The sequence below is a fragment of the Podarcis tiliguerta genome (genome assembly GCF_965153285.1).
Source record: "Podarcis tiliguerta genome assembly, chromosome: 1".
Classification (NCBI taxonomy): Eukaryota; Metazoa; Chordata; class Lepidosauria; order Squamata; family Lacertidae; genus Podarcis; species Podarcis tiliguerta.
The window spans coordinates 5,343,538-5,370,029 of record NC_139534.1 but is presented as its reverse complement, the minus strand read 5'-3'; the positions used below and the strand labels follow the sequence as shown (position 1 = coordinate 5,370,029).

General features: G+C 47.2%; 1 protein-coding gene across 1 annotated transcript; it reads right to left on the bottom strand.

Annotated features, from left to right (window-relative positions):
• Nucleotides 1-2,267: 2,267 nt before the first annotated feature.
• LOC310679799 (integrase/recombinase xerD homolog) lies at nt 2,268-3,098 on the bottom strand (the record flags this gene model as incomplete). The annotated part of the gene is made up of 1 exon (XM_083445529.1): nt 2,268-3,098. One exon carries the CDS (start codon nt 3,096-3,098, stop codon nt 2,268-2,270), a length of 831 nt encoding a protein of 276 aa, XP_083301655.1.
• Between the last annotated feature and the right edge of the window lie 23,394 nt (nt 3,099-26,492).

The window sequence follows — 26,492 nt, the reverse complement described above, 5'->3', positions numbered from 1 at the left end:
AGAATCATAGAGTTGGAAGAGACCACAAGGGCCATCGAGTCCAACCCCCTGCCAAGCAGGAAACACCATCAGAGCACTCCTGACATATGGTTGTCAAGCCTCTGCTTAAACACCTCCAATGAAAAGTCCAAGAGAGTCTGTTCCATTATTGACCAACTCCTACTGTCAGAAAGTTATTCCTGATGTTTAGTTGAAAACTCTTTTCTTGCAACTTGAAGCCGTTGGTTCAAGTCCTACCCTCTGGAGCAGGACAAAACAAGCTTGCTCCATCTTCCACGTGACAGCCCTTCGGCTATTTGAAGATGGCTATTCTTGGCACTGTGGGTTAAACCACAGAGCCTAGGACTTGCCGATCAGAAGGTTGGCAGTTCGAATCCCCATGATGGGGTGAGCTCCCATTGCTCGGTCCTAGCTCCTGCCAACCTAGCAGTTGCGTGGCAATACCCGCCCCCTCCCACATGTGTAGAAATAAAGACACGGACACCAGAATTAAGGTTAATGGGCATAAATGGCCACAACTTTATTGATTACAGGTAGAGAGGTATTGGCTTTAGGCATTGGCCCTAACCGACTATCCGGTCTAACCGGGAAGGGTTAAACACCATCTGGGGGAGCCCCCCGAGATGTACATCCGTAGGCGCCCCACCCAGGGGTTACCGCTCGGGGGCGCGCTTTAGGCCCTAGCCTCCGTAGGTTTCGGACGAGGCGACGCCCCTCGGAGTCCTTTAACGAACTACCCTTCATGATCTGGGGGAGGTGATGGCGCTCCTCCCCCCCGTCCACATTTGCATGACAATTACCCCAGCCAATGCCTAACCGCCAAAACCGGGAAGTTGTGACGTTTTGCTACGAGGTAGGCGAAAAAACCAAGAGGCTTCAAAACATAGCCAATTAGCCAAATGGAAAAACTCCTACCAGGCCCCTTGCGGCGACCAGCCGAAGCCCATAGCAAAGTCCAGGGCAAAACCTAAAGGGAGGGTGGGTGGGAAACGAGCTGCTGCTGCGGAAGGAAAGGGGCGAGCCGTGGGCTGCCCCGACCTATATTAGCCTAAGCCCCGCCCCTGAGCCAGCCGATTGGCTGGCCAGGGGAACCTAATATAATGAGGGGAATCCCTGTGAATCCCGCGGGGCTGACTAGCCCCGCGAGATTGTAGTCGTGGGCGCGAGCCCGCAACACCACCCCCTCTCCAAGTCGGGAGTGGCTTTGCGTGGCAATACCCGCCCCCTCCCACATGTGTAGAAATAAAGACACGGACACCAGAATTAAGGTTAATGGGCATAAATGGCCACAACTTTATTGATTACAGGTAGAGAGGTATTGGCTTTAGGCATTGGCCCTAACCGACTATCCGGTCTAACCGGGAAGGGTTAAACACCATCTGGGGGAGCCCCCCGAGATGTACATCCGTAGGCGCCCCACCCAGGGGTTACCGCTCGGGGGCGCGCTTTAGGCCCTAGCCTCCGTAGGTTTCGGACGAGGCGACGCCCCTCGGAGTCCTTTAACGAACTACCCTTCATGATCTGGGGGAGGTGATGGCGCTCCTCCCCCCCGTCCACATTTGCATGACAATTACCCCAGCCAATGCCTAACCGCCACCGAGCCGAAGCTCGCCGCCAATACCTTCATACCTGTAACCAATCCCTAACCCCCTGAGCGATATCAGCCAACCACAAGTCGTTCCCTGCATTGGACAGATGCACGCCATCCCCACGGTAAAGCGCCTCAATGCTGAACCGAATGCCCGGGTGGGTGATTACCCGGCCCCCCATAGCAACCACTTTCCGTGCCACTGAGCGCTCCAAAAGCCTCCTGGCCTTACTGACAGCCACCTGGCTCGTGGCGTCCCGCCACCAACGTCTCTCAATTAGGGATGACCAAATGATAGTCAGTGTCGGGTATGAATTCCGCAATTCACCCAGGTCATCAACAATATTCCACATGAGATCGACCCCATTTCTGTAAGCCAAGTCGTTCTCGCCTAGCTGGACGACGAGCGCATCCGGTGCGCCCTCCACCGCAATTTTATTGGACACCGTCGGGAGGAACTCCTCCCAGCGCATACCCCGTCGCGCCACCCAAGTGATTTCGATCTCAACCATGTCCTGGGGACATAAATTAGCCCGCCACCCAGTGGCCTGCACTCTTTTCCTGGCCCAGTGGACAATGCTATGACCCACGATCCACAGGCGTATCGCACCAGCACCTGAAATGATAAATAACAGAAAAAACCGGGTAAGGGGGGAGCATGAGGAAGGGGGAAGGGGAATTATCGAGGCTTCCTAATGTACCCTTTATAAGCGTTTGACTTCCAGCGACCAAGATTCATTATACGCTCGGCCGGTAACCCCATGTGCATAGCTGTGGTGGCGGCCCCAATGCGGAATGAATGCGCAGCGAACTCATCAGGCGGGAGCCCTATGGCAGCGACCGCTTTGCGCATCATTCTTGTGAACTGATGCTTGGAAAGATGAGACCCATCCGCGTGTATGAAGAAAGGACCCCCGGATGCAGGCCTCACGAACAGGTACTTCCTGGCATCCTTCACTGGGCAGGGACCCGCCTTCTGAGTCGCTTGCAAGCGGATAGTAGCCCCTTTCCCAAGCTGGTCGGTCTTAGAACTGCGTATTTTTAGTAAGACCTCACCGTTACTGACAGAGACATCCTCTAGGCGGAGGCCCTTAGGGGTGCCGCCCAACTGCTCCTCACAAACTACCTCACTTATGCGCAGTGCGCCGAAAAATGCGAAGGAAAATGCCGCCGAAAATAATCTGGCCTCATAAACGGACCAGCAGATGGTTCTGAGTTTAGCGCGAATCTCGGTGAGTAAGCTCAGGGTTATAGGTTTCCTACCATCCTGGCTGGGAGGCTGGGCCCTGCGCCAGCCCTCAAGCATCTTTCTTACCACAAAGTGTGCACATGGGTCAACCGAGAAAAGGGTTTTGGAGAAAAATGAAATTGCAGCGGATTGGATATTAAGTGTTTTGGGAGCCCGGCCAAGGTCGCGAAGGCAGACAAGGTATTCTATGACCTCAGCCTGCGCTGGAGCCCTGCCTATTTTAAAGAACCCCTTCTTTTGGCGAAATGCAGTGAAGTCCATCCACGCCTTGCTATAAGATCTCAAAGTTGACGGTGCGATAGCAGACAATACTCCCTTTAGGGCTTCTCGCTGCCAATACTCCAGAGGTGCTCCGGAAACGGTTGCGGCTGCCGCTGCGCATCCGGCGCTAACATGCGAAAGCGATCCATCTGGAAGCGAGACAGAGCATCCGCAATATTGTTATCGACACCGGGTACAAACTTAGCAGTGGCATGCAAATTTAGCTGAAGACATGAAAGCACAAAGAACCTCAAGAGGGACGCCACCCTGGGGGAGCGGGATGATTGCTTATTCAGCACCGACACCACAGCTTGATTATCTGTCCAGAAGCATACCCTGCGGTTCCTGAAATGATCTGCCCACAAGTGAATAGCAACCACTATGGGGAAGAATTCCAGGAAGGTTAAGTCCCTGAGTATGGGTTTGCCTTGCCAGTTGGGAGGCCAGCGCTGAGCACACCACTGTCCTTTAAAGTAAACCCCGAAGCCCAGGGAGCCCGCGGCGTCCGAGTGTACTTGGAAGTCGGTTTGCAGGGCTACACGATCTTGCCAGAGGGAAATACCGTTGTAACCGTCAAGGAAGTGAAGCCAGATCTGGAGATCGGCTTTTACAGATTTAGGGAGGCGCACCCTGTGGTGTGGCGATCTCAAGCCTGCCGAAAGCTTAGCTAACCGTCTACAGAAGGGGCGCCCTGGGGATACGACCCGGCATGCGAAGTTAAGATGACCTAGGAGGGATTGAATTTGCCTGAGGGTGACTTTCCTAAGGGGCAAAAGCTGAGAAATAATTTCTTTAAGGGTGTCCAATTTATCCGTGGGCAGCCGGGACGCCTGGGCAATGGTGTCAATCTCAATACCCAGGTATGTCAAGGTAGTGACTGGGCCCTCAGTCTTATCCCCGGCAAGGGGGACGCCTAGTTCTTGAGCCAAGGCCTTGAAGGCCTGCAACAGGGCCGAGCATTCGGATGCGCTGCTTGCGACCATAAGAAAATCATCTAAATAGTGGCTGATCCCACCAACACCGGTTCTGAATTTAAAGGCCCATTCGATGAAGGAGCTAAAGGCCTCGAAGGCTGCGCAGGCGATGGAGCATCCCATCGGCATTGCTTTGTCAATGAAGTAAAGATCCATGAATTTGAAACCCAGCCAGCGATAGTCCTTTGGGTGAACCGGGAGGAGGCGGAATGCGGACTCAATGTCGCACTTCGCTAAGAATGCACCCCTACCACACCCCCGGACTAGCTTTACCGCTTGATCAAACGAAGCATACTTCACTGTGCATAGTTCCTGGGGTATAGCATCGTTAACTGAGGCTCCCTTGGGATAGGAGAGGTTGTGAATCATTCGGAATTCCCCAGGGGCCTTCTTAGGGACTATGCCCAGCGGCGAGATGTGCAGTTGTTCTACAGGAGGCACCATGAAGGGACCTGCGACTCTGCCGGCTGAAATCTCCTTCTGGATCTTATTTAGGGCAATGTCCGGCCTCTCGAGCACAGATTTCTGATTCGGGGGACAGCTATAGTTGGGGGCGAATGCCACCGGTATTCTAAAGCCTTGGGAGAAACCGTTCTCAAGCAACCGGGCCGCTTGCCTGTCAGGGTAATGTACTAAAAGAGACCTAAGGGTATGCAGACTAATAGGGGAGGGGGCCAGGCTCAAGGAGGGGTTGGTAGCTGAACTCCATTGTGATAGGTGCTGGGAAGCCTCAGTAGCGGTTCCCCGCTGTGCCACGGGAGGTGTTAGGGGCATTCGCGGGGGCACCCTGATTACCTTGTTGGGGGTGTCCCCTGCCCCCCCGAAAGGGCTGTTGCCTGTTTTTAAAGCACGAAGTGGCCGGGTGACCGCCCAAGCATTTATCACATTCATGCGCATACTTACAGGCGGTGCGCTGACAGACGCCCTTGTTATAATCCCAGCATTGCTTGCGACGCTTAGGATCCGGCTTACCGACTTTCGCCACATCATGGGATTTCTTTTCAATGTTGGGCCCCACGTGCTCCAACCACTGATTGTTATCCTTCTGATCCCAACGCGTGGACGACAGTTGCGAGGCGTTCCTTCGAAAGTCCTCATCATAGGCTATGGCTGCCTCATCACCGGCCAACTCCCGGGCCCTTCGGACGTGCGCCAGGTAGGATGCGAGATGCATCCCACGTTTAGGATAGCCCCCCAGCACGATCCCCATGAAAACTTGATAACCATTAAGCCAATTCTCAAAAGTGCGTTCCACCCGGGGAGATCTGTACCTCTTCCTACCCTGATATCTCCTTTTTTCCCCTTTGCCCTTTGTTTGCACCGGAGGCAGGAGGGAGAACATATCCACATAATCGCCATTGAGGATTTTGTCCCTCTTTCTCTTAGAGAGGTGACCACCTATGATAAAATCAGTTGGGGCGTGAGTGGACCTCTTAGTGTCCTCCAGGAGGGCCCCATCTCTCCACTCGAGCGTCCCATTAAATTTCTTACGATGGGAATTGGCACGCCTCTCATGCACCCACAAGGGGGCTCCCGTTTCCTCCCCCTCCCCCCAGTATGTTTCCATGGGAACATCGCTGTCAGTATCGGATGAGGAAGTACCTGTGAGATCCTCTGAGTCTGACGTGTCCCTCCTTCTGCTCTTCTTGGAGGCGTGCTTCCTCTTGGATTTCCGCTTACCACCACCAGATGTGCGTTCTCTGCAGTCGGGGTCATCGAGCGGTTCCACTACCTGCTGCGGCGGCAGGTCCTCCTCCGAAGAGGCCGCATCCGATGGACCTTGCTGGGGCTCCTGAAAAACACTAGGTACACCAATAGGTTCCTGGACCGCCCTCTTGGAGGCGGAGCTCGATGACTTGGTCTTGCCCGCGGTGGCCCCAGGCTTTTGGGGTGCAGACCTAGCCCTCTGGGTCGCAGGCCGATCCTTCTGGGCCCTAGCGGTCTGCAGGCGCGTTTGAGGGCGATTGGGTGGACCTCCCCCCTGACGGGTTGCACCCCCTGTGGAGGTAGAAGGCCTTACCAAGTCCTGCTGGCTAGAAGGGGTGTCTGGAATACAGTCTTGAGATAGCTCAACTATCGCTGCCGTAGAGGTCGATTGGGGTCCACACTGGGCATAGAAATTCTGGATTGCGGAAAAGAGCTGGACTAAAGCTTGTGGGTTACCCTGCGCCGCGGGAAGTAAAGCCCCATTCACCTGGTTCGGCCTGGGTGCACCCCTGTTTGCCATGATTCGTACACCACGTAGAACAAGCGTGCCAAATTAGTAAAACGAACGGCGCTGTTGTAAGAGGTTTAAGTTTATTTATTTATTTGTTATTATTAAGTAATTAATTTTTTTTTTTAATTAATTAACTAGCTCTAATTACTTACTTATTTATTTATTTATTTATTTATATATCTATTTATTTGTGTTTATTTCCCAGTAATTATTTGGTTATTTCACTGGAATTATTATTATCTTATTACAATAACTCCCCCAATATTACTTATTGCTTGTCTGGCTATTCGCCTCTATAATATCCTTACTGGCTTCACGGACGATATTTATTAAATGGGACTTTAATAGGAAGTAGGTGCGTTGTCCCCTATGCTAGAACGGGTGCGCCAAACTGGCGGATCCACCCCTCAACGCGGTGCGCGCCTCCTGGCAACAATGCTGGATCAAAGAGCTAGCCGGGAGTGGGAAGCGTTACTCAGCCGTCACACGATGCGGCTGTGAGGCTAGGCCGGGGCCCCCTTTTCCCTCACCCAAAATGGCCGCCCGAGAGACCACGAGGTACTCCTAAGATGGCGGCGCCCAATGCCTCTTCCAAGATGGCCGCCGGTCACGTGGTCGCCTGAAATGGCGACGCGAGACCGTTGCCGGGGAAACAACAGGCACGCAACAGCCCCACAGTAAAAGCAACGATGAGGAATTAGTGGAGTGCGATCAAAGCGCGAGCCCCAAGAGCCGATGCAAAGTGCGCTGTTAAAGCAATCGGGGGGGGGTTGTCCGCTAAGCAGCCCCTGCACCCCCGCGATCTCGCAGCCCGCAGCGAAGCCCTTAAAACCGGGAAGCTAAGTAAAACCACCCTTAAAGCAGCCTTTAAATCTTTCCAGCCCTTAAACCAGGAAGTTCAGTGAAACAGAGAATCCAAATTAATTAGGAAAGGACCCCAGTGAGCGCGGGAGCCGCTCACAACCGACTGATCCCGGATCCGAGTGTTACCGCGGATCTGTGAAAGCTGTCGTTGCTGTCGTTGCTTTCCCGGATAGCCCACAGGCAGCTGTTGCCGTGGAAATGTCCTGGGTGGTGATCTACCCGGTGACGGAGGCAAACGCGGCGCCGGTATGGGAAGGAACGAGGCGCAAACTTCCCGATGCAAAACAAAAGAAAAGTCCGGGGCTAAACAAAAGGGAGCTGGAACGGAAGCACCTGGAGCCAAGGGCTAAAGGCAACCTGGTGCCGGTGAAACAGGAAAAGGGGCAACACGATAAGGAACCCCACTTACGGGTGGCGAGCACGCCACACTGTGTAGCGAAAGCAAGGGAGCGAAACAAAACGCGAAGAAAGGCTCACCGCTAAATAACCAAACCGTACAAAGGAGCGCTAAATTAGGCTGATCAAAAGAAAAGCACGAGGTATACTTCCCTAACGTCGAGAGGCGATCCTGATGGTCCCCGACGATCCAAACGACGATCCAAAACGAGCTGCTGCTGCGGAAGGAAAGGGGCGAGCCGTGGGCTGCCCCGACCTATATTAGCCTAAGCCCCGCCCCTGAGCCAGCCGATTGGCTGGCCAGGGGAACCTAATATAATGAGGGGAATCCCTGTGAATCCCGCGGGGCTGACTAGCCCCGCGAGATTGTAGTCGTGGGCGCGAGCCCGCAACACCACCCCCTCTCCAAGTCGGGAGTGGCTTTCTAAAGCATGTCAAAGTGCAAGTAGATAAATAGGTAGCACTCCGGGGGGAAGGTAAACGGTGTTTCCGTGTGCTGCTCTGGTTCGCCATAAGCAGCTTAGTCATGCTGGCCACGTGACCCGGAAGCTGTACACCTGCTCCCTCGGCCAATAAAGCGAGATGAGCGCCGCAACCCTAGAGTCAGTCACGACTGGACCTAATGGTCAGGGGTCCCTTTACCTTTACCTTATTCTATCTCCTCTCAGCGTCTTAGTATCTCAGGAACCAACTCTCTCAACCATTCCTCATAAAGCTTGGTTTCCAGACTCTTGAGCATCTTGGTCACCTTCTTTTGCACACATTATCCTTCTTGTTGGTTATATGAGGTTGGATGTATCCCAGAAGCAGAACAGAGTGGTACTATTAGTTCCCTTACTATAAAAGGTAGCTGAGTAGTTAGGTGAGTGAGTGGGATAGAATCTGTGTAGTAATGCAGCAGGCACTACTAACAGTTCAATTTGCGTGGATTTATTAAGACTTGATAAGGACGCGGGTGGCGCTGTGGGTAAAAGACTCAGCGCCTAGGGCTTGCCGATCGAAAGGTCGGCGGTTCGAATCCCCGCGGCGGGGTGCGCTCCCGTTGTTCGGTCCCAGCGCCTGCCAACCTAGCAGTTCGAAAGCACTCCCGGGTGCAAGTAGATAAATAGGGACCGCCAGAGCAGCGATGTCACGCTGGCCACGTGACCCGGAAGTGTCTCCGGACAGCGCTGGCCCCTGGCCTCTTGAGTGAGATGGGCGCACAACCCTAGAGTCTGTCAAGACTGGCCCGTACGGGCAGGGGTACCTTTACCTTTATTAAGACTTGATACACAGAGAGAACCAAAATGAGAGGCTGCCTTTTTAAAAAGGTTTACCACAAAATTTATTGACTAGTGCTTACTTAACAGAAATCCTAAAGTACATAGCAGACCATGCTGGCTTACAGGCTAATCCTGCAGTTCCATCAGTGGATGACAGAATTCCCCTGGGCCATTGCAGATGGAGACAAGCTGTCCTCCCAATCATGCTATGTTTCTGCTGTGTGCCAAAAAGGGGCTTAGAGTTGAGGGAGAGTAGCTGAATTCAATCAACAGGTGAAGTAAACCCTGCTTGGAGCAACACCTGCAACCTGTCACATACCTGTTAGTAACTGTGCCCCTGAAGGACCAGGTGCGCAGCCTGGGAGTCATTTTGAACTCACAGCTGTCCATGGAGGCGCAGGTCAATTCTGTGTCCAGGGCAGCTGTCTACCAGCTCCATCTGGTACGCAGGATGAGACCCTCCCTGCCTGCACACTGTCTCACCAGGGTGGTGCATGCTCTAGTTATCTCCCGCTTGGACTACTGCAATTTGCTCTCTGTGGGGCTAGAATCATAGAATCATAGAATCATAGAGTTGGAAGAGACCACAAGGGTCATCGAGTCGGAGTCCAACCCCCTGCCAAGCAGGAAACACCATCAGAGCACTCCTGACATATGGTTGTCAAGCCTCTGCTTAAAGACCTCCAAAGAAGGAGACTCCACCACACTCCTTGGCAGCAATTTCCACTGTCGAACAGCTCTTACTGTCAGGAAGTTCTTCCTAATGTTTAGGTGGAATCTTCTTTCTTGTAGTTTGGATCCATTGCTCCGTGTCCGCTTCTCTGGAACAGCAGAAAACAACCTTTCTCCCTCCTCTATGTGACATCCTTTTATATATTTGAACATGGCTATCATATCACCCCTTAACCTCCTCTTCTCCAGGCTAAACATGCCCAGCTCCCTTAGCCGTTCCTCATAAGACATCGTTTCCAGGCCTTTGACCATTTTGGTTGCCCTCCTCTGGACATGTTCCAGTTTGTCAATGCCCTTCTTGAACTGTGGTGCCCAGAACTGGACACAGTACTCCAGGTGAGGTCTGACCAGAGCAGAATACAGTGGCACTATAACTTCCCTTGATCTAGACGCTATACTCCTATTGATGCAGCCCAGAATTGCATTGGCTTTTTTAGCTGCCGCGTCACACTGTTGACTCATGTCAAGTTTGTGGTCAACCAAGACTCCTAGATCCTTTTCACATGTACTGTGAAAAGGGCTACCTTTGAAGGTGACTCGGAAACTGCAATTAATCCAGAATGCGGCAACTAGACTGGTGACTGGGAGTGGCCACCGGGACCATATAACACCGGTCCTGAGAGATCTGCATTGGCTCCCAGTACATTTCCGAGCACAGTTCAAAGTGTTGGTGGTGATCTTTAAAGCCCTAAACGGCCTCAGCCCAGTATACCTGAAGGAGCATCTCCACCCCCCTTGTTCAGCCTGGACACTGAGATCCACCTCTAAGGGTCTTCTGGCGGTTCCCTCACTGTGAGAAGTGAAGCTACAGGGAACCAAGCAGTGGGCCTTCTTGGTGGCTGCACCTGCCCTGTGGAATGCCATCCCTTCAGATATCAAGGAGATGAGTAATTACCGTATATAACATTTAGGAAACATCTGAAGGCAGCCCTGTATAGGGAAGTTTTTGATGTTTTTAATGTTTTACTGTGGTTTTATAAATCGTTGGCAGCGACCCAGAGTGGCTCGGGAAACCTGGGCAGAATAATAATAATAGTAATTATTATTATTTGAACAGACTTGTCCTGTTGAAATGCGTTTATTCTAACAGGAACAGGTCTTACAAATTGCTTGAACAGTATTACTCCACTGAAAGTATGAAAAATGCATGAAAAGCAAACAGATTTATGCATTCGCCCATGTGAGGAAAGCTGAAAATTCAGGATGAAACGTTTCCATTAAAAACATGGCTTTTGTGACTTGGAAATGCTCTGGATTCAAGCAAACCATTTACTGTGGGTATGCAGAAATGCTTGTTTGTTTGTGCTTTAACACTCTTTCAGAAGGCATCTGCTCATTATTATTTTTGGCTGTGATTACAATTGTGCAGAGCTCAAAAAGAACAACCCTTTTGTTTGCATATAAATTTAAAATGAGGGCCTAATGTACTCTGCAAATACAACTTCTCAACTGAGCCTCCTTCAGTAAGGGCTTATATCAATGTAGTTTCAAAAAAAGAGTTTTCTTATTAATACAACATTAAACCACTCTGGACATTGTAGCTCTTGGGGGAAGCCATGACTGCTTAAATGGTATGATTCTGCAGGGATGGCCCAAGAGGTTCAGTTCTAAAAACTATAAATGGAAGAAACCATTTATGGGTGGTTTTAGGCATAGGATGCAGTGTCCACATCAAAAATAGAAGCATGAAATGTGCATCTGTTGTTGTTGATTGATTTAATGTGTCCTGCTGCAGGAAAAAAGGTCCTTGCCCAGAGGCGCTTACCTTCTACAATTCAAAAGAAAGTGAAACAAGGATAGAGAAACGAAGGGAAGTGGTAGCAGGGGGGAAACAGGGGAAGAAAGTGCAATTATTTCTCTTAAAAACACACTTAGGACTAGTTTCTGTTTGAATGTTTTGTGGCAGTCAGGCAAAGCAGATTGCAGAGACAGTGACAGTTTGTTTCAATACAGTGGAACCTTCTTCTCGAACTTAATCCGTTCCAGGAGTCCGATCGACTCCCGAAAGAGTTTGACAACCAAGGCGCGGCTTCCAATAGGCTGCAGGAGCTTTCTGCACTCATTTGGAAGCTGCAGAAGCCACGTCGGGTGTTTGGTTTCCAAAAAACGTTCGCAAACCGGAACACTTCCGGGTTTTCAGCGTTCGGGAGCTGATTTGTTCGTCAACTACGGTAAGTCATTCGAGAACCAAGGTTTGACTGTATGCCTTTTTTTATTATTATTCTCTTTTCACTTATTTCAATCATTAAATATACCTGTGAGGAGGGAATTGCTCTGGCATGAGCTATAGAAATGTGATCCCTTGTAAAGAGTGCATAAAAATAAATTTAAACATCAGCCACGTGTTCCCAGGATTTAAGATGTCAGAGCTGCTGACAAAGCTACATAGCACCACATTATATGTTAAATATACCTTTGTTAAGAAACCAGAAGCACTCTTACTTGGCATTGTAGAGAATGAGATAAATAGGAAAGATAGGAAATTATTTTTATATGCAGTGACAGAAGGGAGAATACTGATGGCTCAAAGATGGAAGCAAGAAGAGTTACCTACATTGGAAGTATGGAGAATGAAGATGATGGACTTTGCAGAACTTGATAGACTGACAGGAAGAATTCGAAATCGACGAGATCAGAGATTTACAGAAGATTGGGAAAAGTTTACAGAATATATGCATAATTTAAGTGAAAAACAAATAATGCTTGTAAGCTTTAATGAAGCTCTGTAAAAAAGAAATGTTAGAATTTGCGTGAATTAAGATTTAATTTATAAATAATTAGGTGAGATTTCAGAAATGTGTAAGAAATTAAGAAGGGAAGGAGTACCAGCCAAGTTGAGGGAAGTCTAAAAAAGAGAGATTGAATGTACAAAATTGTATGAACTGTATCAATTTGTTTTATTTGTAAACTGAATAAAATTTATATATATATATAAAATATATATTTTAAGTATTTTAGGAAAACCCTCATCTCATATATAAAAGTCTCACTTACCATGAGCAAAGCTAAACAGATTATGCCAGTAAAGAAGCTGTCCTTTGCTAGTAATATTCATTCTCATATCAGCTCGGGAGTTGGATAGTACACTTTTCAAGCAACTTAGAGCTCAAACTAATACCCACAATAAGTCATAATTTGATCATTTCCCCAATAATTCCACTCCCAATTCAAATCTGCAATATCCAACTGAGATTTTGAATGTGATTTTTTATTTTTAAACTAATCTTCAGTCTGCATCTGTATAAGAGCTTTCTTTTGCATGCAATCTAGAGATGCAGGTACATTGCAGATTCCACTCTGAAAGAAACACATATATTCAGTCTATGGAAATCTATGTGTGGCAAGTCTACACTTGGGTTGCAGTGAAGGAAAATTATAGAGCTGAACACAAAAGTGCAATACATTTGTAGCTAGGATTATGCATGGTATGTACAGCAGAAATATAAAAATTTTGCCCACACTTCTTAAGATATACATAGACTACATGTTTTCATATAGGAGTGGAGGCATGGAATTTGGAATCTTTCCACAATATGCAATAATAACTAGGGAATTAGCTGTTACGTGTATTTGCCAGATGCTTTTGTAATTCACATTAATTTCAATCGCACCAGTGTGTATATATGGGATGCATCTGTCCTTGGCACTTCGCTTTTTCCAGGTGGAAACCCCTAACTAATCCAGAGGGCATAAGCAAAATGGGAGAGACATTTGATTTAATTAAAAGCAGGATGTTTTATTTGGCATTCTTTAAATATTTGTGCAAGAGTGGTGCCCATTTTTGGAAGCACTTGGTTTTAGCTTTTATCTTTGTGATCTAAAACAGGTTTCAAATTATATACACTTTGTTTCCCTCTCCATTCAGTCCATTCTTTGCTAATTTATTCTTTCTCCTATATATCCTATAACAATTCCACTCCAAACCTCAAAACTCCATTGTGGTTACAGAACTAGTAACAGAAGATGCATGATTACTTTGGAGCAGTTTGACTCGGTTGTATAGGAAACACAATAGCAAAGTTGCCACGGCACTCAACTGCATTCCTGGAGACTGTGGGGTCCAATCTTATTTTGTCTGACATTTATTCCACCTCACAGAAAATGTTCTCCAGATCAATTGACATGGAAAGGTTAAAGACAGGGGAACGTGAGATTTGTCATATGACACCATGGCAATCTTAGAAACTTGTGTATGTTAACCCTGTTAACCAAACCATTCTGCATCTCTGATTATATGACTTCAACATGTCGCCATTCTGAGCTAGTAGTTAGTTGAGTCTGAGTAATGGTGAGAGAATAAGGGACATCTTGGAGATTACTTTCTGATGATAAAAGCTGTATGACAGCTGAGTGGACTCCCTCAGGAGGTGGTGGACTCTCCTTCCATGGAGGTTTCTAAGCAGAAGTTGGATGGTCATCTTTCATGGATGGTTTAGTTGAGATTCCTGCATTGCAGGAGGTTAGACTAGATGACATTGGGTCCCTTCCAACTCCTTAATTCTACGATTCTAGTTTTAAGTCAGGCTCACTAGCACAGTGGGTACACTTACAGAATGTTTCAGAAACCAGTAATATACCACCTGTCTTCATGTGCAGTTCTTCAGTCCTTTCCTCTGATCAGAAATTGTTAATATTTGATCGATCATAAATCTAAGTTGCTTTTAACTGTCTTTATCACCATTAACACTACTGAGCAAGGCATGCTTTGCAGACTTCAGTATACCTCCTGCAAAAATTAACATTGGCAACTTGTTCTGGGCACAATTCAATATGGTTCTGATTATTATTTCATTTTATTACCCTCCCTCCACCATAAGGTTGTTGTTGTTATTAACAAAATATTAAAAACACAGTAAAACATAAATTATTTAAGACTTCCCTATACAGGGCTGCATTCAGAAGGCTTCTAAAAATTGTAGTTATTTATCTCCCTGACATCTGATGGGAGGATGTTCCACAGGGTGGGCACCACCACCGAGAAGGCCCTCTGCCTGGATCCCTGGGCTGAGTGATGGGGTGGAGACGCTCCTTCAGGTATGCAGGGCAATACAACAAATTAAAAAGCCGCATTAAAACAAGTTACGTTCATAGAATAGGACAGGTCCTTAAGGCCCATTGGCTTGAGTCTTAAGTTGCCCTTCTTTTTTGGTTGTGCCTTTGTTCCAGCAGAGGCTCCCATTGGTGGAAGGCAGAAGACAATATTCAACCATCCCAAATCATTCTCCCTGCACCCTTCCCACTTTAGTGCTAACTATGCTTCAGACCATTACCTGTCCTTCCTGAGCAGATGTTTAGTGGCCCTGAGGGGCTGTAGGAAGAAGGGGGATTGGGGGAAATGATCTTCCTTCAGTAAGTGTGGTTCTGCTTGGCGAATCTCAGGAACCAAGCCATGGATTACAGGGATTTAAATGCTGCTTACTATTTGTTGGACTGTGGATGTTAACAAAGATCTATCAACTTAAACCATCACATGGGCCATTCCTAGACAACACTGGTCTTACCTGCTTGCCTGCTCACTGCGGGTGGAACTGTAGTCTAAACCACTGAGCCTCTTGGGCTTGCCCATCAGAAGGTCAGCAGTATGAATCCTCGCGACGGGGTGAGCTCCTGTTGCTCAGTCCCAGCTCCTGCCAACCTAGCAGTTCAAAAGCACACCAGTGCAAGTAGATAAATGGGTACCGCTGTGGAGAGAAGATAAATGGCGTTTCCGTGAGCTCTGGCACACGTCCGGGTGTCCCGTTGCGTGAGAAACAGTTTAGTCATGCTGGCCACATGACCCGGAAAGCTGTCTGTGGACAAATGTCGGCTCCCTCAGCCTGAAAGCGAGATGAGCGCCGCAACCCAATGGTCACCTTTGACTGGACTTAACCCTCCAGGGGTCCTTTACCTTTACTTTTTACCTTGCTCATTAAGTGAGACCAGAAGCCATCCTATCTCATCCAGCTTTGCCTATCATGAAAAATGTACAAGATCTAATGAGTAATCCTTTTCTGGATAATATTTTAGATTGTATCATGGCTTATCACATTTTACATGTTCATTTGAAAATGCTAGAGTTTCTTGTTGATAGCTCTGGAAATAATCTTATTACATTATTTCCTTTAGGAATCCTTATCTGATTGGTGCAGCATTAAAATTCCAGAGGGGAAACTAAGTGGTTTTGTGGTGTAGGTTTTTGACCCTCCTCTCCTGCAAATTCAACAAGATAACTATCACACATGAAATGTGCTCTGAAAGTAAGATATGTTAATCTCTCAACATCTTTGTCATTCCGACCTACAGTTTTAAACCAATAATGGACATGAAACTTCACAAGACATACACTGCTTGAGATTGCCAAACCGGATCATTATAAAGGAATGAACTATTATGCGGCTCCATATTCTCAAGGAGCTGAACTATACATTATTTGGAAACAAATCCTGTGGTTTTCAACAGACCCTGCATTCAAATGAATGTACAGTACCTTTAATTTCCCCCCTCCATGCAGTAAGGGACAATGCCGGGGTATGGTGAGTGAAAAAGACAGGGAGCAGGCAACATTCACTTTGAAGGCTAAACACTCCTGTGGGACTTACTTTCTGGAAAAATGTATGTTCTTTTGAAAATACCTTCAGCTAGAATAAGGAAAAGTTTTCTGACCTTGGGACAACTCTTGGATTATTGTAAATCCACTTACTATCTTCCTCTTCATGACAGGATTTTTTTCCTTGCACCTACAGGAATAAATCAGACTACATGCTAAGAGGCATATTTATTGTCTTAGAAAGAGGGCATTCTGTTTGCTTCTCAATAGTAATCTATAACTCTTTAAAGAATGACAAGACAGTTTCATTTTCTTACAGTGTGTCATCTTATGTCTTACTAAATAAATACAGGTGCACTCACAGCTATATTCAGAAGATGCAGCAACAGGCTCAAGCTCAAGGCAGTTTAAGTATATTGTTAAGTGCTTCTCGCAAATAGTGAGAGGTCCAAGGGCAGAGCTTCATTTTCACATATATAGCAGGAGCAGCTGGGACTAAGAACCATCTCTCCTGCTGAGATCCAGCTCCCTTTGTGGTAAGCCATTGCCTTTTAATAAGTACTATTAAAGCTGATCATTAGAGCTGAAAAACATGCTCAGAAACATCACATAAACCTTCTTCATCTGCAGTTCCCACGCTTCTGCCAATCAGACACTTGCTGAAGACTTTGTGGTTTAAGAGAAAGGTAGACTGATTTCAGTCTCTCATCTATCAATGAGAGACAAACCCATCTTATTATTTAATCATATTCTTTTTGAAATAATAATTAAAAAGCGTGGCTCTGTGTGTGCACTCTTGCTAAGGAACATAAGAATTGCCATTCTAGGTCCAACCAGTTCGTCGTTATTTGCAAAAATTCCAGCAAACAGCACATGTTAGGTGGCCCACCAGAAGCTGGTTGGTGATTCACCAATGGACCATCATCTGCGTTTTGCCATCCTCTAGTTTAGGAAAGAAAAGGTTGCTGAGGCTGAGCAACAAATGGAGAGTGTATTAAAGGGGTACATTCTGTAGATGTCTAGAGTTTGAGTATGGAGCTAAGGGCATTATGAATCCCAATTCTATATTCTGCAGCATTAGCTACCCCTCCCAGGTTGGTGTCTTTGCAAATTTGATTAGCATCCATTCAGTTCCTTCATCCAAGTTGTTTATAAAGACGTTGAATAACAACGGGCCAAGGACGGAACCCTGCAACACACCACTTGTCACTTTTCCCCAGAATGACGAGGAACCATTAGTGAGTCCTCTTGGGGTTCAGTCAATCAATCACCTAACAGTTACCTCATCCAGCCCACATTTTACCAGCATCCTTGCAAGAATATCAAAAGTCTTACTGAAATCAAGATATACTATGTCACATACAGATTTTGGCCAAAAAATGATGAGCAATATAAAATTCCTAAATAAATGAACAAATGTATATATATAAGGCAGCAGCCAGAGCTGATTTAATCATGGTCCAGAGAGCTTTCTTGTCCAGCTCCCGCTGTAACTTTATTTATCTATTTAATAAAATGTATACACTGCTTGGGGACGAGGGTGGCGCTGTGGGTTAAACCACAGAGCCTAGGACTTGCCGATCAGAAGGTTCAAATCCCCGTGATGGGGTGAGCTCCCATTGCTCTGTCCCAGCTCCTGCCAACCTAGCAGTTCAAAAGCACGTCAAGTGCAAGTAGATAAATAGGTACCGCTCCGGTGGGAAGGTAAACAGCGTTTCCGTGCGCTGCTCTGGTTCGCCAGAAGTGGCTTAGTCATGCTGGCCGCATGACCCGGAAGCTGTACGCCGGCTCCCTCGGCCAGGAAAGCGAGATGAGCACCGCAACCCCAGAGTCGGCCGTGACTGGACCTAACGGTCAGGGGTCCCTTTACCTTTACCTATACACTGCTTGATGGTAAAAGAAAACAAAAACCCTCAAAGTGGTTAAAAAACAACAGCCATAAAATCAGGAAAAAAATTACAACAGATTAAAATCGCCTCAAGTTTCTATGCATCTCGGTAGGCTAGACTAAACAGATGTCAGAAAGAATACAGTGAAGGCGCCAGCTTGATCTCAATCAGCAGGGAATTCCAAAGTGTAGGTGCTGGTGTAGGTATCGGTAAAGACGCAGCTCAGCTGAAAGCGAGGTTTGCAGGTAGCCCCACTTGGCACCACTTGCAGAGCACTGTGCCTTTACAAGAGTCACCTGATTCTTGGAGATGTGCTGATGAGCAGCTGGTCATGGGCCTTTGCAAAGGCACAGTTCTCGCCCTGCCCTGTTTGATTTCAAACCAAGCAGGCAAAGGAAAACAGATGACCCAATATCACTTGGGTCGGCCCACAGGAGTCGGGGGGAATTAAGGATCCAGTCTGCCAATCAGATTCAGTTTTCCACCCTTCACTTAATGAGACATTTGAGGGGGGGGGGGATTAGTTTTTCCTAGATGCTTCAGTATGCCAATCAAATGCTATAATTTTAACTGAATGCTGAGACAAAATGGTTTAAAAAATAAATAAATCAACGGGCAGTTTGTTCCCTGGAAGTCCCCTGCATTGAAGAAAGCAAAACTCTGCATGTTCACAGCAAGCAAGATACACTGTGCAAATGATATAGTGCTCTTCAATGGGCAATTGATCTGCAGAGTGCATGTAGTCCATGTCAGAATGCACCACTAAATCTCGGCTCATGGGCTATTTCTTTTCACTGTGAGCTTATGAGCTGAGGAATGATGGTATAAAATCTCTAGGTAGCAATTCTGCGCCAAAAGCTGTATTCTGAAATGCACAATATCCAGCAGAATTTTAGCCTCTGAGACCTAAATTGGAAAAAGTGGAATAAAGCTGTCTTAGCGAAGCAAGTTTTTGCACATCCATTTCCCATGAAAACCTGTTATTTTCTCAGTTTATAAGAAGTTTGTGGCATACCAAAAAAAGAAAAGAAACCTCAGTAAATGTAGAAGAGAGGGAGAATTGTATTGGTATGGAAGAGGTTAAGCTCACTGTAATGCCCCCCAGTGTGTTAATTTTCAAGAATAATTAGAAATAGATTAAAGCTCTGAAGAAAAGGGTGAAATCTTTCAGGACATATTCACATTCCTCAGGCAGCGTATTAAGAGCAGTGCTGACAAGGTATTCTTTTCATGTGGTGTTATAATGCAGCTAAAAATCGTTTGTCATTTTGTGGCATGTGGCTTTATAACTGGAGGTTGAGCGTTTAGACTGGTTCTGGCCTCCGTTTTAATTAAGGCACTTAAAGGCATTTTTATATAACCTCTGCTGCAGGTCATCTGATAAAACTAATCTGGACATAATGCCCCAACCCTTCCTAACCTTCAATTGTTACTTGTATGGTTTAATGCTAGTTTTAAAGAGACATTACCCCATAAATTAGATGCCCAAGTACTAAGGAAGAGCCAGAACTGCTGCAAATTAAAATACTTTAAAGCTCTAATTGGACAGGCCCTTCAGACAGGCTCCCAAAAGACCTTCCTGGCAGCCTTTCATAAAAGATCACATTGTTTTGCAATTCTTCTTTCTAAAGTTGCCCATAAGCTTAATCCACCCTTCAGCCTTTAGATGAAAAAGAAATCTTACCACATTTGATCTAAGTCATGATATGGGTTGTAGAGGGGATGGTGTCTGCTTATGAACAATCCGTTTACGGTTAATTAGGAGCCAGCATGGAGCTACAAGGAACCTTCAGGTCAGGTTTCAAACCCCATCCCATGTCGCTGATCCTTCATCCTCTGTTTAGGCATAATGCCACAACAGGGTGAAGGAAGCAACCCACTACAGTGGGTTGGATGCAGATTTAGTCAGCAGAACCTCCCATTCAAGTCAATGGCATTTAAAAGTTTATGAATAACTTGTCCCATTGATTTCAATGGCACCTAAACTCATCTAATGGGTCAGTCTGGCTGCAACCCAACAGCCTAAATCGTTTATAATTTGTCAGATAGCAGCAGCAGAGCTGTACTTTGAAAATTATGAAAATAAGATAGCTTAAAAGTTAAATGGTTAAAAGAAATGGTGTAAATATTTTTCCGAAGACAGGAGTGCCTGGCGTGCTCTGGTCCATGGGGTCATGAAGAGTCGGACACAACTAAACAACTAAACAACAACAAAATATTTTTCCAGGAAAAATAACCTCGTTTTGTTGTTGTTGTTGTAAGGGATGAGTGACAGCTTCCAGGTCTGCATTCTGAGAAAGGCTTGTACCAGTCATTGGAGGTTTGTAAACAGAAGTTGGGTCGCCATCTGTCAGGGAATCTTTAGCTGTGACGCCTGCACTGTTGAGGGTTGCCACCAACTCTACAATTCTATACCCACATTCCAGCAATGCAATGCTATGTGCGCATACACAGAATAAAGTCCATTGATTTCAGTGGGACTTACTCTCCAGTATGTGCATGATAGGACTGTAGCCTAAGCCGTTTCAGGCCCATTTGGTATCTATGTGCTTAAGTTTGTCTGTGCTGGTTGTGACTGATCTCTTCACCAGCTATAAATTGATCTGAGTCAGCAGAACTGGTATCGCCCTATTATGCAGCTTTGCTGCAAATAGTTCTTGCATTCGCACTTGTAAAAAGGGGCTGAAAGTTCAAAGGCAGGCCTCTCAGAAATGCTTTTAAAATAATCTAATTTGAAATGGGAGCTGATGCAGTGTGGCTTAAGAGAGCGCGATCAGCCAAAATGTCCCTTGTTCAATCACACGTTGCCTCTTCCATGAACCCACTTGGTGGCCTTAGGCCAGCTCCTCTCACAGCCTCTGCTCCCGCAGACTCGCCTGCCTTGCACAGTGCAAGAAATAAAACATGTTCATCTCCCTGTAGCAAACTCAACACTCAGAAGTGACAGCTATGCCTCTTTAATCTACGAGCCACTACACACATTAACAACTTCTGTGAGATGGAGTAAAAATCTTTAAATGAAAAGAATTAAATTATATTCATTAAGATTATCAAGAGAAGATACAATTCTTTCTTCCATAGGATCAGTGTTAACTTTTGATCATGGTTAAATATTTTAAACATCTTTCTGCTTCGGCTGCAAATTATTGGATCGGGGCCAAATCATTAGTTTAGTTTTGTGGAATGTTGCAAGGAAATCACATCAGAGTCACTCCCAGAATATAGGAAAGAAGTTTTACCCTCATGTATCCCAACTGGGAATAAACACAGAGATGTGAGTGGATATAAGTCAATGTGTGCAGATGATGTCATCCCCAAAGCAAACTTATTTGCACAAATTTCATTCAAAGAAGGGAAGGGGCTGATTAGCAGCAGAGACCCAGACTTCTGCCTGAAGGGGAGGCAGCTTTGGCATGGCACCACTTTCACTTGAGCCGTATTAGGAGTAAACTGGCAGGGGAAAAATTGCCCTAGCCATTGTGCAGGAATGGCGTAAGTTGCCCCATGTAATTTGCCACCATGTAAAGCAATTAGGAAGCTGTAATGTATAAACCGAGTAATGTTGTGAAAGCAAGTTCTCATGTTTTGGGGGTAGTGAGAAGTTCTGTTCATTTGCATATGCTAATTTTAACGTACCCCAATTTAAAAAAATTCTCCTTTCTGCAGTATTAGGAAAGAAACACGTTTCTAATGAAGTAGGAAAAGAAACAAACTTAGAGGGGGGAGCATCCAAAATTTAAACCTGTCCCTATAATTTTGAGAGGCCTTTAAAAACAACATGCATTTGCGGCTTAAACCTCTGTTAAACCTGCTACAATTCTAAAATGAATGTATATTATCTGAAGTAGTCATCCAATGTATTATGTATTTTGTAGGTGATAGCCCATAAGCCTCAAACCAGCAACTTCAAGTTCTTTTGTCTCAGGCCTGTACAGGCAAGAACATGGCTGTACCTCCTGTCATGGCACAAAATGTGAGGTGTTTTTTTCAGCACTCAAGGGGGACAGTTGGCACAAGGCCCCCCGAGATGACTTCATCAGGCTGCTGTCTGGCTCCCCTGCTGTGGCAAAGGCTTTGTGCCACAGTGCCATCTGGCTCCTTCCCTGGGGGTTTGTGCAACCAGTATTGCCAGCGCTTCAGGAAAATTGCACTAAATGAAGCCCCCAGTGGAACTATAAGGCATTTCTCAATCCTCCACATCCTCACCCCCAAGCAGTGAGCACAGAGCCCTCTCACCCTGTTCCCTTTAGACATTTTGATTTCATAACCATTCATAAGCACCAGTTCACTCAGAAGACTTGCTTGAATTTGCGTTCTTCACTCCTTCTCCACATTTATTTTCCTTTTCACCTGCATCCTATCTGGATTAGCACCTGTGGGTTGCAACACCTGTGGGGGGGTTTCAGCTGGACAACAAATCCTCAGGATATAAGCTTCAGAAGGGGTGTTTGAGGATGTTTGAGCTATAAGCTGCTTTTCTGGGCTTTTTGTATTTTCTTTGTACTCTTACTGCTACCAAACTTTAAATTTGATTTCACCTTGAGAGCTTTGTTATAGGGCAGCCTACTTGGCACAAATAAATAAGGCAGGCCAGTATTAAAATCTTTATATTGCAGGATGTGGGGGGCTTAGCTAAGGTCCCTCGGTGAGGTTATGGCTGAGGTGAACCTTGAACCAGGAGCTTCTTTTAAGCACTAGGCTGCATAGGATTTGTATTGCCCTCCATCATACACTGTGGGGCTCAAATCAGGAGCCATGCAGATCAGACAATGGCTCCTTGCTACCCGTGGCAGCTGAGCTGGAGGCAGGCAATTCTATAACCACCCATCACCTTCCTGGTTGGAAGTTAGGAGATAGAGGAAGACCAGCCTGGTGATAATGGCAAGTTCAAAGACTTTGAGACCTGCTGACTTCCTCAGGCTGGCGATGTGTCCCAGAGCTTCTCCCTCTTCACACCTTTGGCTACTCAGCCCCAAGTGGCCTGCCTGAGCCTGAGCAATGGACTTTCCTTGGCACCGATGGCAAATCGTGCAAACAAACAGCCGTTCTCAATGCACCCTGATGGCGCACACGCAGCGAGCTGTGCTTTGTACTGTCAAGACAATAGCCTTAATTCCCTATCAAACCTGAACCTAGATGGATAGTGGCAGTATTGCACTCCTTAACATGATGCAAGTCACTACCATGACTCCCATGAAATATGATTGTGTTATGACTTGCTATGCCGTGTCAGCTTTCCCTGCGTAATTAATAAGAGATGATCTGATGCGGCACCAGTGGTTTTGGAATTGAAATTAAAAGTTGTCCGCGCACCACAGAACACATCTGCTTCATGGCATTATTCAAATTAACTTCAGGGGATTGACTCCATTTTAGTGTCTGAGTCAGGGACATCAAATATAAAGGAGCACAGGAAACCCTGGAAGCTTCTGTGGATTCTTGTTAGGCAGATCGCTTTTAAGTAGCTGCTTTCCCTGCTAAATGACTGACGCAAACAATTTTATTTAATATGTTGTAGCACACCGAGTGTAATTCTATTAACAGGAACTTAATACTCCAATACCCAAATTGGTTTCTGCTCTAACGTGGCCCAGGGTACCAACTTTGTGCTTGTTCAGCACTAGAGAGAAGGCTTGAGGGAGGCAGCTGTGACTTCCGCTGCATTTCTGAACTTTGCCCAGCCTTCTTCCGCAAGCAAAAGTCAAACCCCAAAGGAGACAAAAGTGGCGTAGTGTGGGTTGTCAGCACCCGGGGCAAGGCAAGTAATTTGCGCCCCCTAACCCGTGGATTTGCGCCCCTAACCCTAACCCCCAGATGTTGCGGCCGGTGCGGCCGGCCCCCCCTGCACCCCCACGCTACGCCACTGGTTCCACATATGTGTGAATACAGAGTTAAACCATAGCTAGATGTTGCAGGTAGACAGAATTCTTAGTAGGAATGACATTGCTACAGGTGAGTTCAGAGCAGTAAGACAGAAAGTGCAGGGTGAATAAAAAGGAAAAACCAGGAAGAATGAGAAAATGCCATTACCTTTGAGGAAATTTTTTTAATGATGGGGAAAAGCCAAAGAGCAGGAGGTCAGACATCAGTAGAAACATGTTGTCATTTATTAACTATTATAATTGCACCTGGGACGCGGGTGGCACTGTGGGTTAAAGCCTCAGTGCCTAGGGCTTGCCGATCGAAAGGTCGGCGGTTCGAATCCCCGCGGCAGGGTTCGCTCCCGTTGTTCGGTCCCAGCGCCTGCCAACCTAGCAGTTCGAAAGCACTCCCGGGTGCAAGTAGATAAATAGGGACCGCTTACTAGCGGGAAGGTAAACGGCGTTTCCGTGTGCGGCTCTGGCTCGCCAGATGCGGCTTTGTCACGCTGGCCACGTGACCCGGAAGTGTCTGCGGACAGCGCTGGCCCCCGGCCTCTTTGAGTGAGATGGGCGCACAACCCTAGAGTCTGTCAAGACTGGCCCATACGGGCAGGGGTACCTTTACTTTATAACTGCACCTCCAAGGACCTCAAGGTGCTGTGCAGGGTTCTTCCTCTCCCTGTTGTATCATCACAGGCAGGGGCGAACGAAGGTGTCGCGACACCCGGGGCGGCAAACCGCTATGTATGGCGCATGTGCGGCATTGCTACATACAGCGCATGTGCCGCACAAAGCAACGCTGCACATGCGCTGTACATCGCGGTTTGCTGGTGCTACCGCTCCAGCGCCGTACGGATGGTGCCAGGATCCTCTGCTCATGGCTGCAGCTGCGAACGGAGGATCCTCCACATGCGGCTGTGGCGGCGCAATGGCTGCTCACACCACCACAAGCCCCCACAGGGTGCTTTCTTGCCTCCATCCCAGCCATGGCACTCGGGATGCAACCCCCCCCCCCCCGTTGCAACACCACTGATCACAGGTTAGGCTGAGAGACTGTGATGGGCCCAGGGAGCCTCATGGCTGAGTGGGGATTTAAGGCCTGGTTTCTCAGGCCCTGGTCCATCACACCACACAGACTCCTTTGGGCAGTAAGAAGAGTTGGGCAATGCAACCACTGACCAAGAGGGATGGTGGGCTCTCCCTTGCTGGAAGTCTTCAAGCAGAGGCTGGGAGCTGTCTCTTGAAGGTGGTCTAGCTTTGGGTTTCCTGTGTGTTGAGCAGGGTTTGCGCCTAGATGGCTTCCCAGGCCCCCTTCCAGGCTATGCTTCTACTCTCTATTCTGTTCCTTCACCTTTTTCACTGCCACCTTCAAGTTTTGGCAGGCCCACAAAGAGGATGCCCTTGCTAATCCCCCTTCGGCCAAGAGAGCCAATGGCAGTGAGGAAGAAAGCCAGCAAGAACTCAGGCTGAAGACTATGGGATGGGTTCATGTTGTTATGGGTATATTTATTTAACTCATTTTTTAAAAAACAGCAACAACACAGCAACAATAATAAAAATACCTGTATGTCCATGAAACAAAACCAGCGTGGTGTTGTGATTCAAGTCCCCACCTCGCCATGACACTCACTGGGTGAATTTGGGCTAATGTACTCTATGTGCTGGGCCCGGGATAACCCGAGCAACGTGGTTCAGGTCTGGTCCCGAATCCAAGGCTTCCACGAGGAGTCAGTCCAACAGGGCCAAGGCAGGACACGAGGCAGGAAACCAGGCAAGGTCAGGCACAGGATCCCAGGCAGGTTCTGACAAACAGCAACATTGCTCCCACAACCTGGGGTGGGGTCCAGCAGCCTTTTCTCTCTGTTGGGGTAACGGCTGGTCCTGATCCCCCGGTGACTCACCTCCATCCTGCAAGTACTCAGGTCTCTCCTTCTCTCAGACCTCAGTCTTTGCAGCTCGGGAGATGTCGGTGGGTTACTAGACCCAGAGGCCACCTCAGCCTCTCCTGACCCAACTGGTAGTGGAGCAGCTGTAAGTGATGGCCCAGCTGAAGGCAATGAGGTCATCCCCACATCTGGAGCCTTGTTGCAGGGAAACTGTGCAGACTGGGGCTCTTCAGAAATAGGCCCCAAACTAGGCAAACTGAGGCAAAGGATCCAGTGCGGACTGAGACTCCTCTGGCTCCGAGTCTGAGCCCGCGTCCCAGGCCATCACACACTATCTCGGCCGCACCTACCTCACAGGGTTCTTGTGAAGATAAAATGGGGAAGCAGGAGAAAAGTGCAAGCCACCTTGATCTCCTTGGAGGAATGGTGGGATGCAAATATTGCTATTACTGTATATAATTCTTCTTCTTAAAAGAACAGAATCATAAAAAATGTAACAAGCCTCTGTAGGACCATACTCCGAAAATAATTCTTCCATGGACCAAAAGCTTGGCCAGTGTAATATGCCTGTAGCCTTTTCTTAAAGATTTTCCCAGGGATTGGGGGGCCACTGCAGCAAGTGGGAGGGATCAGTATTTCTTCTTTATCCACTTCTGTTCCAACTGAGGTCTTGCAGCTCTTAGCTGTGGGTCTTCCAGAGAAAATGCCCCACTTGAATGGTCATTTCAGTGACATTGCTCTCATGAAGGTGGTCCAAATCAGACATGGCAAAGAGATCCATGATCA